The sequence below is a fragment of the Globicephala melas genome, chromosome 11 (genome assembly GCF_963455315.2).
Source record: "Globicephala melas chromosome 11, mGloMel1.2, whole genome shotgun sequence".
Taxonomy (NCBI): domain Eukaryota; kingdom Metazoa; phylum Chordata; class Mammalia; order Artiodactyla; family Delphinidae; genus Globicephala; species Globicephala melas.
The window spans coordinates 35,039,535-35,056,976 of record NC_083324.2 but is presented as its reverse complement, the minus strand read 5'-3'; the positions used below and the strand labels follow the sequence as shown (position 1 = coordinate 35,056,976).

Here is a 17,442-nt window from a genome sequence, read left to right as displayed (position 1 = left end):
AAGTGGGCAAGAGAAAGGAAGGTAAATGAATGTTCCTACTTGAGGTTAAAATATCATACATTTATGCTATTGCTTCAGAAATATTTACAGAGATTTTATAGTTTGGGGTTTTTTTTTTTTTTTTTGGTGACTTAATCATTCACTAGAGTAAATATCTATAAAATTCCAATTAAATGGTGTCTAAAATTTAAAGCAGCGGTCTACAGGCAAAGCGCCAACATTTCTTTTTTTAACAAAAATATTTATGAGAACATCTAGCATTTAAAAATCAACCAGAAACTAGGTTTGATTCTGTTTAATATTTTATATGATTGGACATCTTAAAACAAATCGATAATGTTTATATTTTATAGAAATTCTGTGTTTATTCAAAACCATAATTCTACTGTGATGTTAATGGAATGACTTTATATGGCTTTAATTGTGTTGGTTTAAATGCTAATGACCACATTTCAAATTAAAGTAGTATTTTGCTGATAGGGGTAGACACAGATATGACATATGAAAGAACAGATAATTTTACTGATTGTAAAGTGTTTATTTCCAGAAAAAAATGTTCTTTTTTTTTTTTTTAAGGGCTGTGAAAAAAAGTCATTTTTTCAAGGGTTTAAGATAGATTTCTGCACTTTGGGAATTGGAACTTGTGCCTATGGAATTTTTGGAGCAGCCTAAGCTACCTTTTAGCTTGATATGTGTGTGCTAGAAAATTTTTCATTACCATGTTTTGTGATATGTAATAAATTCAGGGTGCTGTGCTTAAGCTTCGTTTCAATTCAAGTTTGGGAACATCTGTTTCCCTCATTCCCAACCCTGGCAGACACCCCTACTCCCCATAGTACCTCCCCCCTCCCTCCCCGTCTGTCCTTCCTCGGATCCCCTGTGAAAGAGTCCAGTCAGTCTCTGACTCTTAGGAGGTGTGTTCCTTCCTGCGTGGAGCAAAGCAAAATATAATCATGATTTCTGAGCCTCTGCTCTCCTGTCTGGGAAGAGTGATGCTTTCTCTCCTCCTTTGATGTCTCTTTAATAAATATGTTGTCCTTATTTGTCTTTGGACATGGCCTCTTGGGCCACCTCTCAATTTCCTCCATGATTTATGTTGCAAACAAATTCTCTGTCCTGTGTGTTTGTTCACTGCTCTCTCCTAATCTTGTGTATCATTGAAGACATGCTGGAGACAGTTTTTGGTTTTATTATGCAATTATGTCATATGTGTATTTCAGTGAAATGTCAAGCCGTCAACAGAGGATGATGTTAAAAATTATCCAAATAAATAGTTTTCTATTTCTTCTAATCAGACCTAGTCCAGTCAGTTGAATGACAGTGAACAGGATTATCTGTTGTTATTTAAACAGTTTTCCTGGCCCACGCTGCCTTGGGACGTGGATTAAGGTACATAATTTACCTGGGGATGCTGACTCGGTGCACTGTCACCTGTGTGTGTTTTGTGGCAACGGAAGCAGGTGTCTCAAACCTGGTCTCTTGCTTGGGAGCCTCAGATATGTAACAGCTCTTTCTTTCCAGTGATCCAAAATCAGATGGTGAAACTCTGGCTTCGTTTATCTTCCCTTGATAACTGTGCCCTACAGAACACTGCCTGGATGAATTGCAGGCTGTTCAGTACGACTGGGCTCAACCTTGCTGCCCAGGCCTGCAGCTCTGCTGTGCAAGAGCTTTTCATCCACTTGGCATTAGAGTTGCCTTCCTGATGTTTCCCTGAGAATGGTGTGGGTCTGCCTCTAAGACAGATGATTTCCCAGGCTCAGATGTGCCGGAAGCGGGGTCCTGAGAGAGGAAAAGAGTGAGCGTGTGTGTGTGTGTGTGCGCGCGTGTACATGTGTGTGCTTGTAGCTGTACGTGTGTGCACGTCTGAGTGCGTGTGTCTGCTGCCTGTGATCAGAGGGACAGGTGAGTGAGAGGCAGCCTCACTGCCCACACCACAAACTGTTCTGGCTTTGGCCCTGGGACACGTGTGTCCTTCCCCTGCGAGACCACAGCCTTCTTAGCCGGGAACCTTAAGGCTTTGACTCCAGGCAGCTCGTTCACCCCCACGGTTCATAAAATGGAAAGGTCTGGGGCTCCTGTATGCAAAGAATGGTTCAAACCAGACGCAGCCTGGTGTGCGACCTTTAAAAGGATCCTCTCGCAGGCTGAGGGCTGTTACGAACGAAGCCATTTTCACGAGAGCCTCTTGGGCGGTTCCATAGGACTGCAGAAGACCGGTCTGAGCGTTCCCACACTCGTGGGCTCGGTCCTGCCGGATCTGGCAAGATGGGGGCCACCCTCCCCTCCTCCCCTCCCCCCCACCCCCTCCACTGCCCGGCGTGTCTCAAACGTGGTCATCACGCTTTGTCTGTGCCCTGTACCACCCGCTGCCGGGGCTTGTGGAGGAAGGACAGGGAAGCGGTCCCCCCCCTCACACTGGGGGGTGTTAGCTGCGGGTGGAGACCCGCACAGCCAGGGCCTCACATGTTCTCCACACCTTTAGTGGCTACTGAGGTGCAGACAGACGGCCGGCAGGTGAGGGGGTACCACCCGGGTACAGGACGGGTGACCTTAGACCGGGGACAGGGAGGGAATGCCTCTTTCCGATGCCAGTCTTTTTGTGTCCAAGGATAGAGTAACTGTACTCTCCCTATTAGTGTGCCATTTTTCTTCAAATTGTTGGTCAAAACATAATTTTCTCAGAGCCAGCAACCACCCCTCCCCCATAGGTAGTCCATAAGCATCTCGAATACTTCCCTAGAGAAATTTAAGTACAATGGGAGGGCTTCTCCCAGGCCCTGTCCCACTGGAACCCGGGGCCCAGGGTGAGGAAGGCCGGCCGTGAGGGCCTCGGGGAAATGCAGAACGTCCGTGAGGGGCCTAAGGGGTCACCTGGCAGGTCTGGCGCCGCCTCCAGAGGCTGGAGCCCCTTTCAGTGTGTTGTGGTCTTCAAGAGGATGACCCAACCATTGGCGAGTTCTCCACCTGAGCACAGGCTGCAGGCCCAGGTGCCAACAGATGGCCATGGAGCCTGGCCCTGCACGGCAGCCCAGGTCTGTGCGTGTCTGTCCATCGCGTTCTGGTCCTGAATGTGCTGGTGGCTGCAGTGTGTTTTGTCCTGCCCTCGTTCCCATGGCTTTGAAGCAGAACCAGTGGCCCAGTTGGCTGCCTGGTCTGCTGGCCCTCTGGCACCTGCACTAGGCTTCTCATCCTGGACACAGCCAGCGAGCGCTTGCCACCCTCCCTGTAAAACAGCCGCGCCGTGCTCCTCGCCCCGTCCGAGGCTCCGGGAGATGGCGCTCTGCGGGCCATCCTTCTGTAGACAGTCCTTTAGACATGGGCCTGGGCTCTTGGCCATGGCAGACCCTAGTACTAGTAAGCAAGCGCTGTTCCCTGCGAGTGGGGGTGCTTGAAAAGGCGGTCACTGGCCTCAAGCATCCCAGCCCAGGACCATCTTGAACTCCTGACCACACCCTCCATCCCTGAGGCTGCAGGGACACCATCAGTTACATTCAAACAAGTGGTCAGTTCCCTGGACTGTCCTTTGGAGAAACCTTCCCCTCCCACAACTGAATCAGGCAGGAGCAAAGCCAGGACCCAGGCTGGGCCCAGGCCACCCGTGTTGTCTAACCTGTTTTGCCATTTTCATTGATCTAGGCGGGATTAAGGACACTGCACGACATTGGGCCAGAAATCCGGCGTGCTATCTCATGTGATTTGCAAGATGACGAGCCAGAGGAAACAAAAGGCGAAGAAGAAGAAGATGTGTTCAAAGTAATTATTCCACGCCTAGCTACACACTGGCCACTTGGAAATAGCGGGGCAGGAGTCCAGTTGGGGCAGTTAACGATCTGCCAAAGAGCCTGGAGGATGCACACCAGCCCCAGGGCCTAGAGGGGCTTGTGGACCGTGCCCTCCCCCCTGCAGACCCTCCCCGTTCAGCAGCACCCCTCCTAGGGCCAGGCCTGCTCCTTCCCAGAGCTTGCTCCTCTGCCCCACACTGGCCACTTCGGAGGAGCTCGGTCACGACCACTGGCCGGCGTGGATGAGCATCCTGGGTCCTCCTAGCAGCCGCTGGCCCTCCCCACCCCTCCTTCCCCGGGCCGGCTCTTTGATCTGCCAGCGGGCCCTCCACTTCCCAGCCCCCGGCCCAGAGACCTGCCTGCCGCCCAACCTCGGCCACTGGGGCTGCCGACAGCCCTGCTGGGCGAAAGTCAGCTCACCTTGGAGCAACCGGAAGAGTGCACTTGAATGACAGCCGAGCGCTTGCTCCCCAGCTCAGGAATCGGTAACCTTCCTCATTTCAGGGGGACCGGCTGGCACACACAGTCACCCTGGTCACTGAGACACTCAGACTGTTTCACAGGGATTCTATGGAGCTTACCTAGAATTTGTTTTTCATGTAGAAAAGAAATTACCTAACATAGCTAGCCTGCATCAAATATTTGTTAAATTACCTGGTGTTGTCTCCCATTATTTTGCAGAGAAATGGTGCCCTGCTTGGAAACCATGTCAATCATGTTAATAGTGATAGGAGAGATTCCCTTCAGCAGACCAATACCACCCACCGTCCCCTGCATGTCCAAAGGCCTTCAATTCCACCTGCAAGTGATACTGAGAAACCGCTGTTTCCTCCAGCAGGAAATTCGGTGTGTCATAACCATCATAACCATAATTCCATAGGAAAGCAAGTTCCCAGCTCAACAAATGCCAATCTCAATAATGCCAATATGTCCAAAGCTGCCCCTGGAAAACGGCCCAGCATTGGGAACCTTGAGCATGTGTCTGAAAATGGGCATCATTCCTTCCACAAGCATGGCCGTGAGCCTCAAAGAAGGTGCAGTATTAAAAGGTAACGTTTAAGATGTGTTTGCACTTGGTAATGTAGTGTCAGCCCAAGGCAGGTTTTTTCTCCCATCTCTGGCACAGGTGGGAGGCTCCCTGCGGGCATTGGTGTTAGGACCTGTGAGTGCCTCCAGGTCACAGCTTCTTCAGGAACTGGCCATGTGATGAACCCAAAGGATAAAGGGCCACCGGCCACCCTGCATCCTGCTCTACGCGATGCCCCTTAACGCAGGAGCAGCTGCAAACTCTACCTTCCCCGACTGTACCACATAATTCGGGACTGGCAGACTTTTCCTGTAAAGGGCCTGAGAGTAAATATTTTCGGGTTGGAGCCTCATACAGTCTCTGTTGCAGCTAGTCACCTCTGTTATCGTAGCAAGAGGCCAGCCATAAATCATATGTAAGCGTACAGGTGCAGCTGTGTCCCGATAAACCTTTATTTGTGGACACTGAAATGTGAACTTCATGCGCTCACGTGCGATGAAATATTTTTCTTCCTTTGATTTTGCTTCAGTTCTTTAAAAGAATAAAAACTCTTTGTAGCTTGTGGGCCATGCAAAAACAGGTGACGGCCTGTATTCAGCCCATGAACCATAGTTTGCCGACCCCTGCTCTAGGGAGTAGCTTGATATATTTGCTTTTTAAATTTTGCTAGAAATATTTAACTTTTATCTTCTCCCTCCCTCCCGTGTTATGCCTTTCCTGGATAGAACGCGCTATTATGAAACTTACATTAGGTATGTGCTCATTGCCTGTATTTATGTGTTAAATACTGTGTGTTCTAAGTGGGACCAGATGGCCTCTCTGAGTGCTGAGAGATGAGAAAGGCCAGGGAGCCAGCTAGCCTAGTGCAGGGCGTTACAGCCCAGGGCTGTGGACGCAGAGCTTTCAGATCCATATGTGCACAGACTGTGTTAACCATCCAAGGACCTAAGTTCACATGCAGCGCGCCCACAGCTATAGCCCCGCAGGCCTCAGTGCGGTGCTGGGAGAGCCCCCGGCCGGTGGAGCTGGCCAGTCGTGCTGCTGTCCGGGGTCAGGCCTCTTGTGGAGGCTTTGTAAAAGCGTGACCCCCCACCTCCTGAAGTCCAGGAGCCAGGCCTTCTCCTTTGTCTCCTGGGCAGCCCCCTACCCACGGGCAGTATACCCTGCTCCCTGTTTGTTGAACCCAGTTGGACTGTGGGTGGGATGGTCATGGTGTTGGGGACAGGGAGGACAGATGTCCTGGTTTAATGATCTCAAGTTAGAAGTTACTTGAGCTGGAGGAGGGTGGGAGAGAGTGAAGAGCTTGGAGGAAGCACAGTCCTCTGTTTGGAGAGCAGGGATGCCACAGAGCCTGGCCGGCTTCCCTGAGGGCCGAGGCCAGGACATCTGGGTCTCAGGGAGACATCACGACAGTCCTGGGGCAGGGCTGTCTTGGCAAACGTGGTGGACGTTGTCCGGGAGAGTCTCCCTCCCCTGGGACCCTGTACTCAAAAATCCTGTCACCTTTCCTGAGTCAGATGCTCCAGGCTCTGAGGGCACCTTGGGCCGGGGTAAGGAGGCCCAGGGATCCGAGCAGGTGGCCTGGGAGCCCATCACTGCAGGTCTCTAGGTCCATTTTCTTGCTCTACTCCCAAACTACATCTACTCTTTTGGTTCTCAGGCCTCTGGGGGTAGTGGTGTGGCACTAGCATCATCAAGGCACTGAGGGAGAAACCCCTTCCTGGTACGTGCGTGTGCACACACATAGACACACGCACACAGCACCGTTGCCAGAGGCATTAACGATCCAGCCCCACTTGAGGCAGGAGCACCCAGGGAGACGCCAGAGCGCCTCGGGCAGGGCTGCCGTGGCCACGGCCGAGGCACCGCCGGAGGAGCGGTCTGCCACCCGCCCAGCCGCTCAGGCCCTCTCTCCCACCTGCAGGGCTGACTCAGGAGACGAGCAGTTCCCAACTATTTGCCGGGAAGACCCAGAGATACACGGCTACTTCAGGGACCCCTGCTGCTTGGGGGAACAGGAGTACTTCAGCAGTGAGGAGTGCTACGAGGACGACAGCTCGCCCACCGGGAGCAGGTGAGGTCTCTGTGGCTCGGGACGACCTGAGGAGGCCTTGCTGTCTCCTGGCCCTGGGGCTGCGCCTGCCCACGAAGCCACGGGCCACCTGCTGCTGCCCTTGGGACTGTCCTGGGAAGCAGAGTGGGAGCACAGCCTCCAGGCCACAGGAGAAGTCAGGGCAGGAGAAGTAGGACTGGAGAGAGGCAGAGCGGAGGCTGTTTTTTCAGGCCTGTTGACTTATTTCCCCCAGGGGCCCACCCGTGAGGCTTCAGTATAGGCTCTAGAAAAGAGAGCCTTTGCTGAACGCTGAGCGCTCTGGGCTGGGGGCTCTCGCCGTGTAGCGGCTCGCCAGCCCAGGGCTTGGTCGGTCTTAACGGACAGCACTCCCATCAGGAGGCCTCTCCTAGAGGTGAGGGGACAGGAGGTCAGAGTGGCACCACTCAGCAGATGTGCCTCTCTAGGCTCCTGTCCTGAGAAGGCAGGTATGAGGTTAAAGCGGACACTTTGCTTTAGGACAGGTAGCAGGCAGTGCAGGGGGACAAAGGCCACCTCCCACCCTCTTCTCTGTAAACTGCATCCCACTGGGACCGGTGGCCCATTGAAGTGGACGTGGTTCTGCGCTGAGGTCACTTCTGGCGTCTGACGTGTTGTTACACGTCGGCCTCGTCTTTCAGGCCAGCCGCAGCCGGGCCTCCCTCACGCCGCTGTGCGCCACGGCCTTCCGCAGGCCTCCCTGGAAGCCTGACTTGCAGCCACTGGTTCTGAGCCAGCTGCGTTCCGACTTTCCGTCTTCAGGGCCTTTGCTCACACCACGACCACCCCTTGGATGCCCTTTCCCCACCTGTGCTCACCTAATCCCACCTTCCCTTCAAGGGCCTGCTCCTCCTCTGACTGGAATTGAAATGCCGCCCCCACCCCTGCCCCGAGAACCCACGGAGCCCCACCCTGAGCCCCTCTCTCCCAGCGCCCACCTTCACCAGCCTGCGTTAGAATTCCACGGGCATGAGGTATTTGCTAAGCTCCCTGACCGCGCTTCAGGCATCTCCGTGTCCCAGGCGCCCCGCTCAGCACCTGGCCGAGGGCAGACCCTCGGGAAGAAGCGAGCGGGTGATAGTCAAGCTTGCCGAGCATCGGCAGTCCACACCTGACCGGGGCCTGAGGCTGCCCCAGGGAGGGAAAACACCAGCACCTCACTCATCGCAGGTCTGCCGTCCTGAACCTTCCTGTGGCAGCCCTTGCCCTCCAACTAGAATTTTCCATGGAGCTGAGGGCTGCCTTGTTCTCCTGTGTCCAAGGCGGTGGGGAGAGGACTGTGACATGGGCTTGTTAATTAGGCTCTCATGTGTCCCTTGCTCTCTCTTCTGGCCTTTTCGATCACCAGGCAGAGCTACAGCTGTGGCTACTATACCCGATACCCAGGCAGCAGCTTGGACTTCGAGCGGCCTCGAGGCTACCATCACCCCCAAAGCTTCTCGGAGGATGACGACTCACCTGTTTGCTATGATTCCCGGAGGTCTCCAAGGAGACGCCTGCTCCCTCCCACCCCAACATGTGAGGCCAGATTTTTTGTTTGGGAGCAAGGCTCACAGAGAACAGTGTGCCTCTCCCCCTGCCCCAGCCCGGGGGTGGTGACGGACGTGGTCCTGCCATGGTGGGGGCCTCCAGTCCTCGAGACCAGCCCCCTAGTTGGAGATGCTGTTGGCTTGCTTTCTCATCTGTGTGCCACGTGGTAGGGCTTAAAGCGCTTCCTGCTGAGAACAGAGAGAGACAGTGTGAGGCCCCACAGTTGCACGGTATGTCGCACCCGATGAGGGGTTTCTGTGCGCCTCATCACTGCCTTTGAGCTTGGGATCTGCCCTGACAGGTAGGCAAGACATGCACCATGGTGTTGTTAAGCCCGCTCCCTAGATGGGGCCGTGACCCCTTAGAGGGCGGAGGATGGGCCCGCGCACAGAGTGGACTTGAGCCCAGGCCTCTGCCCAAGGCCCACGCCTCTGAGGAGCACCTGGGGGTTCCTGGTATCCATCCTTCCTCCTCTCCCCCACCTTTGCCTTGGTCTGCCAGTGCTCTCTGCTCATGGTAGGTTGTGGCCTTGGTGGTGACCTCTAGGGTAGGCACCTCATCCTGGGGCCAAGGAATCCCGTCCTGCAGAGAAGGGGCAGGGGCTGGCTGCTCCCTGACCTGGTTTTCGTGGGCAGCTGGCATCAATGGTGCCACCAGGAGATCTGGGTCACCCCCAGTGAGGAACTTGAGCCGGGGAAGGAAACAGAGCAGTGGCCCCTGCCAGTTCCTGGCTGGGTAGTTTGATTTTGGACACGTGGACATTTTGATGCTGGTTAAAGAATGTCCACTTCTGGCGTTTCTGAAGAATGAGGCATATTTTGGGGTAGGACTCTAATCAGTAACCAAAAATAACCAAGACACAGCGGCTCTGAGTCTACCATCTAGTGCACAGTAACAAGTGCAGTTGGGTGGCGCCCAGGTCCTATCTCCCTCCAGCTGTCCTAGCCCCGCTGGGAAGTGTAATCAGACCCATTTCCATGGTTAATATTTAATTTCACAGCCCCAAACAGAAGCTGCTAAACAGAGCAGCTCAGGGGTCCATCAGTACCAGGTGACGCACATGCAGGCGAGGCTGGACAGAGGCCCCTGGCCCTGTGAGTTCCACTGCCCTCCTGTGACCCCCCTTTCTCCCTTTGGTGGCCACGATAATCACCATTCGTGGGCACCGCCTCTGTGAATCAAGGACCCTGAGCGGGCAAGAGTGGCTGCCCTCTTTATTTTTAAGGGTGAATAAATTAAATGCCTCTTATTTGCTTTGCTGCCCATCCATTCAGACCTCAGGCAGGGAGACCACGGAGCCCCTGTGTTCTCAGCCACAGCGGGATTACTTCCCCCATTAGAGACGGTGGTGCAGAGCAAAAGAGAGGATCCACTTTCAAAACTGAAAGGTGCTACCTGAATGACAGCGGGGGTAGTTTTCCTTTCCTGGCTCCATCCCCTGGCACCACCCTCGGACCCTAGGAGGGTCCGAGAGGTGGTGCTGACCAGGGAGGCCCGTCCTCCTCTTAGAACACTTAAGTTCGGTCCCGCGTGGCGCGTGGAGGGAAGGCTGTCTGATGCGGATGGCAGGTGCCTGTGTCCCATGTTGGCAACTGGACGAGGAGGCCCAGCAGGCCCCACGGTGTGCGTCGGGCCCGCGAAACAGGGCTCGTCGTCTGTCTGGTCCCTCCCTGGTGGGCAGGTCCGGCAAGGGCTCGGTCTGGTCTCCGTGTGCTTTTGGAGCCTGGCCCCCAGAGAACGGGCTCTGCGGCTTCGTGTGCAGTCCCAGGATGCCGGGGGCCTCCCCAGGCAGGTCCCTGCAGTTTTCCCGTGCAGGAATTAGGGGAGTGTGGAGTGTTGCCGGGGCATAAGAAATGCCCCGTGAGCTTAGAAAGCAGAGTTCAAGAAAGGACTGTTGAGGTGACCCAGCGCTGCCTCGCAGGCCACCAGGAAGGCTGCCGAGGCAGCTCCACGGCGGCAGCGCCTGAGGGGAGGTGTCCTGGGGAGGCCTCTGGCCTGTGCTCGGGGCCCAGAATTCAGGCTGATCTCCCGGGCCTGGTGCCCTGTGAAGCCACAAGTTCTGGGTCATCTTGTCATCACTCGACCTGTTTATAAGCCTCTATTCAAAGTGGCTGTTAACAGGGCAGCCAACCGCATTTTTTAAAGTTCAAGGTATCCTTTCTTGTTCGTTCTGTCTTCAGGGCTAGGGAAGCTGGGTCTTTCCCCACAAAAGGATCTGCTTATTACCTGGTTGAGCTATTAGGGCAGGTAGCAAACAGAATTGTAAACATAACACAGGAGCACCGGCAGGATGCTCCAGCCCCCAGAGACACTCAGGATGTCTGGAAGGTGAGAACGGGGCAGTCAGCAAGCGTCTCTGGGATTCTAGAATGACGTCGTGTACTTGACCCGGAATGCTGTGTCCCCACCACGTGCAGGGACAGGGGCCTAGGGTCAGAACAGCCACCCTCTGGCTGCTTCTAGCTCCTCCCCCTGAGAACAGGTGTGGCAGGGAGGAGAAATTGACTTGCTCTTTTGAAAACATCCCTTAGTCGGGCTGCTTCTTCCTCCCTCCCAAAGTTCTGAGACACCGCCCCCCGCCCCCCACCCCGGTGCCCAATGCTTTTTCTTGGGTGCCTTGCTTGCTTCCTCCTGGGCCCCCTGCTGAATGTCCAGGGGGCTGCCCTGACCCCAGAGCCCCGGGGCCCTGACTGCCGGTTTCACAGCTGCACGGTGTGCTTTAACTTCTCAGCCCCCCGGAGATCCTCCTTCAACTTCGAGTGCCTGCGCCGGCACAGCAGCCAGGAGGAGTTCCTGCCATCCCCCGCCTTCCCCCACCGCACGGCCCTGCCTCTGCACCTGATGCAGCAACAGGTGAGCCGGCACACCTGGCCCAGCCCCCAGGGCCGATGGGCACCCTGTCCCCCTTGGCTGCCAGCCCTGGAGGGAAGGGGGACCCTTCACAAACACTCTGGTTCAGTCCTGTGACCACCTTGCCAAATAGAAACTATCATGAACCCTGTCCTACGGACGAGCAAGCATCACAGAGGGAAGGTGACATCCCTGAGCTCACACAGGAGCTGAGCGGCCGAGCTGGCATTTGAGTCCCAGGCTGCCAGCTTCCAGAGCCGGGCTCTCAGCCTAGCTGCACACACCCGTCCTCGGCACTGAAGGCAGGGCCTGGGACAAGCCACACTGCAGGGAGTGGCAGCGGCTTTACTGACCCTGAACAATCGGTGCTGCCCTTGGCTCTGAGAGCTTGTCCCGTCATTTACGGAGCCCTCTGGGGGCCAGGCCCTGGGGTCACGAGGGTGTGTGAGCCTCCGACCTGCCTGCAAGGGGGGTGTAGTCCAGGGAGACCGGCCCGTCAGGGCGGCCGGACAGGAGGGTGCCCAGGGACTGGAGGGCCTGTGGGGCTTTGCCTCCAGGACAAGGATATGGTACTTTGTCTTCCTGAAAAGAGCACATCAGAGCTGCTGTCCTCGTGTGTGTGTGTGTGTGTGTGTGTGTGTCTGTGTGTCTGTGTGCGTGTCTGTGTCTGTGTGTCTGTGTCAGGTGGGAGCACACACGGTATGGTATGCTTCTTACCCTGAGGGTCCATTTCAGAGTCTCTGTTCAGGTCTGCCAACCTTTCGCCTTTCTGTCTTCCTTTTTTTAAAAAAATTATTTATTTATTTGGCTGTGCTGGGTCATAGTTGCAGCATGCAGGATCTTAGTTGCGGCAGGCGGGATCTAGTTCCCTGACCAGGGATCGAACCCGGGCCCCCTGCGTTTGGAACGCAGAGTCTTAACCACTGGACCACCAACGAAGTCTGCTGCCTTCCATTTTTTATGTTAAGTTTTGTGTGCTGCTTTGTCGTGGACGGAGGACAAACCTCTGGACGGCCCTGGCCATCACATGCCACACACCGAGTAGGCATGGAGGTCTTCGTGGGCTTGTGCGTGACAGTGCCCTGTCCCCTGCTGCCCCGCCCTGCCTCCCCCAGGCGGTCCTGGCTTCCGACTTGGCCACAGGCCTGTGCTGTTCATAAACCCAGCCTCACCGTCCCCCTCTGCAGAGTGGGATGCCAGGGCAGACCTGCCATGGCGTCTCTGGAGGTGGAAGAAGCAGGCTTGTGCCTACCTGGTGCTTCTGAGCAGAGTGCTGGCCGCGGGATGACTTGCCCTAAAGAGAACCAGCCTGTTTCCCTACGAGCGCTGGGCGCAGTCAGCTTGCCCTGAATGCACTTCCCTATTCAAACCCGGAGTGAACCGGGTGGCATGTTCATACCCCACAGCTTGTGCGTCTTCCCTGTTTCTTCATGCTTCTAAGCTGTTTCACCAACAACGGATTCCTACCTGGGAAGAGTCACAGGAAATATGCATGTGGGGGAAAAGAAAACATGGTCTGCTAGAAAGCCAAGTTTTTATGGCCAATTCATTGAATTACTCAGTGTGCTGTGTCCTTCTGAAGCCCCTGTAAAATAGCGCCTCCAGCCTGGTCTGTTTTTTGTTGTTGTTGTTTTGTTTTTGCGGTACGCGGGCCTCTCGCTGTTGTGGCCTCTCCCGTTGCGGAGCACAGGCTCCGGACGCGCAGGCTCAGCGGCCACGGCTCACGGGCCCAGCCGCTCTGCGGCATGTGGGATCCTCCTGGACCGGGGCACGAACCCGTCCGTGTCCCCTGCATCGGCAGGCGGACTCTCAACCACTGCGCCACCCGGGAAGCCCCAGCCTGGTCTGTTTTGAGGGGGCCCGAGGCCAGGACCTCTGAGGACCTCTGGTCTCCCCACTTCCTCTTTCTCCTCAGATCATGGCAGTCGCCGGCCTAGATTCCAGTAAAGCCCAGAAGTACTCGCCGAGCCACTCCACCAGGTCGTGGGCCACCCCGCCAGCGACCCCGTCGTACAGGGACTGGACGCCGTGCTACACCCCACTGATCCAGGTCGAGCGGTCGGAGGCCCCGGACCAGGTCAACGGCAGCCTACCGTCCCTGCACCGCAGCTCGTGGTACACGGACGAGCCCGGCGTCTCCTATCGGACGTTCACACCAGCCAGCCTGACTGTCCCCAGCAGCTTCCACAACAAAAACAGCGACAAGCAGAGGAGCGCAGACAGCTTGGTGGAGGCGGTGAGTGTGGCCACGGAGTCTGCATGGGAGGGCGGAACTGGGGAGAACCGCGCACAACAGCCACGGGTGGTGGTTCTGAGGGCAGGTGGGCTCCGGAGCCCGGATGCCTGGCTTCTGAACCTGGACACCGCCCACTTCTTAGCAGCCAGGATGGTACTTAAAGCATGAATATAAAAACAGCACCCCTGCGGGTTTCATCAGCTAGCTGTACCTAGGACTGTGTGTGCTGTTCCTGCAAATTCGACTAGCTTACGCTGAGACATCTGTCCCCGGTGGGCTGCACTCTTGTTGGGCCACGTGCAGTGTTTGAGGTCCTTCAGATCTTCCAAGCCATTCACCTTCCCTCTTAGTTACCACGTATGGGGGCTAGCAGACATGATTGGCCGAGTCCCCAGAGCACATCATACAGTCACTGCTTGAGGTGCTTTTTCTGTCCTTTTGCATTCGTGCCACTGATCCTCTTTCCTGTGCAGGTTCTGATATCCGAAGGCTTAGGACGGTATGCGAGGGACCCAAAATTTGTGTCAGCGACAAAACACGAAATCGCCGATGCCTGTGACCTAACCATCGACGAGATGGAGAGTGCAGCCAGCAACCTGCTGAACGGGAACATGCATCCCCGGGCCAACGGGGACGTGGGGCCCGTCTCACGCCGGCAGGACTACGAGCTCCAGGACTTCGGGCCCGGCTACAGCGACGAGGAGCCAGACCTCGGGAGGGATGAGGAGGACCTGGCGGATGAAATGATTTGCATCACCACCCTGTAGCCCCCAGGGAGCGGCCGACTGGCTCTGGCCTCAGGTGGGGCGCCGAGGGCCAGGGGAAAAGTGCCTCGTAGTTAGGAAAATATAGGCACCAGTGTGGAGTCCCTATTCAATTTAGACTTTTGTACAAGTGATGTCATGCCTCAAGGAAGCCATAAATCTGGTAGGGGACAGCTGCACCCACACACTCAGCCCCAGCTGTGGGCAAGGGCAGGTCCAGCCCTCCTGGAGAGGACCAGCGAGGAGGGCGGACAAGCCCTGCCCGCTTGTCCAGAGCGCTGGCCCGCCACCCGCGGGCATGAGGGGAAGGTTTAAAGGTGATGACGATCACCTTACCTATGTCATTACCTCAGCCATCGGTCTAGCATATCAGACGTTCACTGGGCCCAGCGTATCCATTTTTAAACCTTTTCCCCCCCAAAACACACTGCTTCCTGATTCCTGTTCGGCTCTTCTGAAATACAGTGTGTAAGTCAGGACCTACCTACCAGCCGTCATCCTGAGAGGGGAATGGGACCCTGTAAACGGGGTTTTCTGTGACGTGACGCCAGTTTACAGGAGAGAGCATCACTCTGACGGTTGGTTTCTGACTGTCAGGCAAAGGGCAACTGTAAACTGGAATAATAATGCACTCGCAACCAGGTAAACTTAGATACGCTAGTTTGTTTAAAAATTCTAGACTTACTGTATATGACTTGTAATATACTATAATTTGTATTTGTAAAGAGATGGTCTATATTTTGTAACTATTGTACCGTATTGGAAATGCAGCAATACCCACGGGCCCTAATACTTGTAGCTCCCCACTCAAATCTAGAAACTACGAGTACTTTTACTCGGGCTACACAGAAGTAGAAGAAATAGAGCCGATTCTCATCTATCCAGTGGAAATCTTTTGGGGGTAAAATTTTAAGTTCAAAAGAACTTGGCACTACAGAGATTTTTCTAAACTATTTTGAGTCACTATAAATCTGTCTTTACACAAGAGGTACCAGATGACTATTTGCAGTCTTTTTTGGGGCAGGGGTTCTATGGTTTGATGTTGCACCTTCTGATCCACCGTGGGTTGCAGCTGTCTTTTGTTTTGCTTTAGTAACTCTCCGATGAGCACACTGCAGCCTAGGTCGAGCTGGTTACTCTGACCCGGTGGCATTCATAGTTGTGGTTTTCTCAGCTGCCCCCACAGGACATTTCCGGCGCAGAGATAATCGCACAGGTGAATGAGGTCCTTCTGCTGTTGTCCCCTGGGGACTGGTAAGGCTGCTTGTCTTAGGAAAGAAATAAGGAGTGCTGGGGACAGAGGGGGCAAAGGATGATCTATAGGACTAGACGTCGGGCTCTGTACAAATCGTATTGTTGCCTTTTTACAAAACATTGCTGTACTGTGTGTTCTCTTTGAGGGCTTTTATATGCAACTGAATGAGGGCTGACGTTTTCATTAGAACGCACTCACACTCCAATTGTACTTCTCAATGAAAACCCACGTTTGGATCATTAGACCCATCAAGGCTTCCTTTTCTGTTCACAGAATTATGCCGACTTTGTCAAGTTACCTTGGCAGGGATTCCCTGCCGTCAAAAAGACTGGTAGCGATTTTGGGTTCAAAGTTTTTAAATATTACGTAATCTGTTAATTTTTTTTTTTTTTTTTTGTAAATAACACTTTGTTATGAAGACCTTACAAACCTCTTCTTAAGACATTCTTACTCCAGATCCAGGCAAAAACACTTCAAGGTTTGTAAATGACTATTTCCTGACGTAAATTCTTTTTTATTAAAATGCAAAATGATCTTCAGAATAAAACTGTGTTAATAATTTTATTGTACTTGGGAGCCCTCCTCGCAAAGAGCTGGTGTTGGCCAGTGAGAGCTTCGGGGGGGCAGGTGCTCTGTGAGGGCACTTCTGCAATTATGTAGATGTTTTTCTCATCCTCTTGGCACCTTCTCCTTTTTCCTTATCCTCATGCCGATGGCAACTTAAGTCCAGCCGCAGAGAGCACTGTTTCTCCTAAAGGGCTAACCCACTATCACCGTCATCTCAGACTCTGTGTCTCTCCACCGAGCATTGGTCTTTCTTACCGTGTGGCCTGGCTTACCATCATCAGTCCAAAACTGCCGTAACAGGACTGAGTTTTCTGGTATAGTCGGTGATCTTTTCTAGTCGGCACTTAACTGGCATTTTTACAGGCTGCACCACTCCTAATATCTGTCTGCATTAAGCCTGCTTCGACTGCTCATCTAACATTAAATTTTTCTTTGGAAGAAAACTTTGAAGTTGTAGGGCATGGTTTTTTTCTTTCAGGAATCTTTTAAGATTAAACGTCTCTCCTTTTTAGTTCCCCTCCCACTCCCTAAAAAAAGTCATTTTGTTGTGTCCCCAGGAATAGTACATTTAGTTGCTTTCATCTTGTGTTTTCCATAATATCACGAAACAGAAATGGCAGCAAGAACCTCGTTAAAATGGTCTCTTGTGATTTCCATCCAGACGACCGGGCCACGCAGCACCTCCCAGCCTGATTCTGAGATGTTTCAGAATCAGCCAGTGGCTGGGAAGGGTGGGTTGTGAAGGCCCCAGAAGCTTCTCCAGTGCAGGATGGGCTTAACCTGCCTGATGAACCCACTTTACGGCTGATGCCACGCTTGTGAGAGAAACCAGAGCAGTTTATTCTGTGGTGTTTATGTTTTGCAGTCCTACGTGTCTTTGCCCATTGCCTGTTTTCCTGCGAAGGTTTTTACTGTTAGGCTGGGTGGTCAGTTTGTCCTGAAAGCTGGTCAGCATCACACACAGAGTTCTAACTCCTTTACTAGCCTCCCCGACTCAAAGACAGACTCCAGCTATGGCCTTCATTTGTTGAAAAGAAGTTTTTCCTTCTCTAAAATGATATTCCTTCCCTACTGGGGACCTAGGGGGGCAGGCGAGGAAGAGGAGCAGGCCTGGGGCCCTTGCTTCTAACCAGAGAACGAGAGCCAGAATGGCTGGGAGGGCGCCCTGTGGGGACGGTGGCAGGAGATGCGATGGGAGGCTGGGTCTCAAGATGGGGCCAGCGGAGAAGGGTGTGTGTTTTTTCTGGTTTTTAAGAGAAAGGCACCTAGGCATTTGATCTGATGGTAAGTCGTGCTGTGGAAATCTGAAATGACCTTTGGGCGGAGGACCACGGTTTGG

General features: G+C 54.0%; 1 protein-coding gene and 1 non-coding gene across 18 annotated transcripts in view; one reads left to right on the top strand and one right to left on the bottom strand.

Moving 5' to 3' along the window:
- CACNA1D (calcium voltage-gated channel subunit alpha1 D) overlaps nucleotides 1-16,111 on the top strand; it is a 317,823-nt gene extending 301,712 nt beyond the window's left edge. For 11 of the 17 annotated variants that reach the window (XM_060308363.1, XM_060308362.1, XM_060308357.1 and 8 more), the window contains 8 exons: nucleotides 3,640-3,756; nucleotides 4,467-4,834; nucleotides 5,538-5,564; nucleotides 6,737-6,886; nucleotides 8,250-8,419; nucleotides 11,163-11,284; nucleotides 13,197-13,517; nucleotides 13,991-16,111. In XM_060308363.1, coding sequence (XP_060164346.1) covers nucleotides 3,640-3,756; nucleotides 4,467-4,834; nucleotides 5,538-5,564; nucleotides 6,737-6,886; nucleotides 8,250-8,419; nucleotides 11,163-11,284; nucleotides 13,197-13,517; nucleotides 13,991-14,284 — 1,569 coding nt within the window. In that variant the 3' untranslated portion in view covers nucleotides 14,285-16,111. Of the gene's footprint in view, nucleotides 1-3,639; nucleotides 3,757-4,466; nucleotides 4,835-5,537; nucleotides 5,565-6,736; nucleotides 6,887-8,249; nucleotides 8,420-11,162; nucleotides 11,285-13,196; nucleotides 13,518-13,990 lie in introns of those variants that run through there. The other 6 variants (XM_060308364.1, XM_060308355.1, XM_030867437.2 and 3 more) reach the window with 4 other exon arrangements.
- TRNAW-CCA (transfer RNA tryptophan (anticodon CCA)) lies at nucleotides 12,147-12,219 on the bottom strand. The gene has a single exon. It is a non-coding gene; the product is annotated as a tRNA-Trp (tRNA).
- Nucleotides 16,112-17,442: the final 1,331 nt, after the last annotated feature.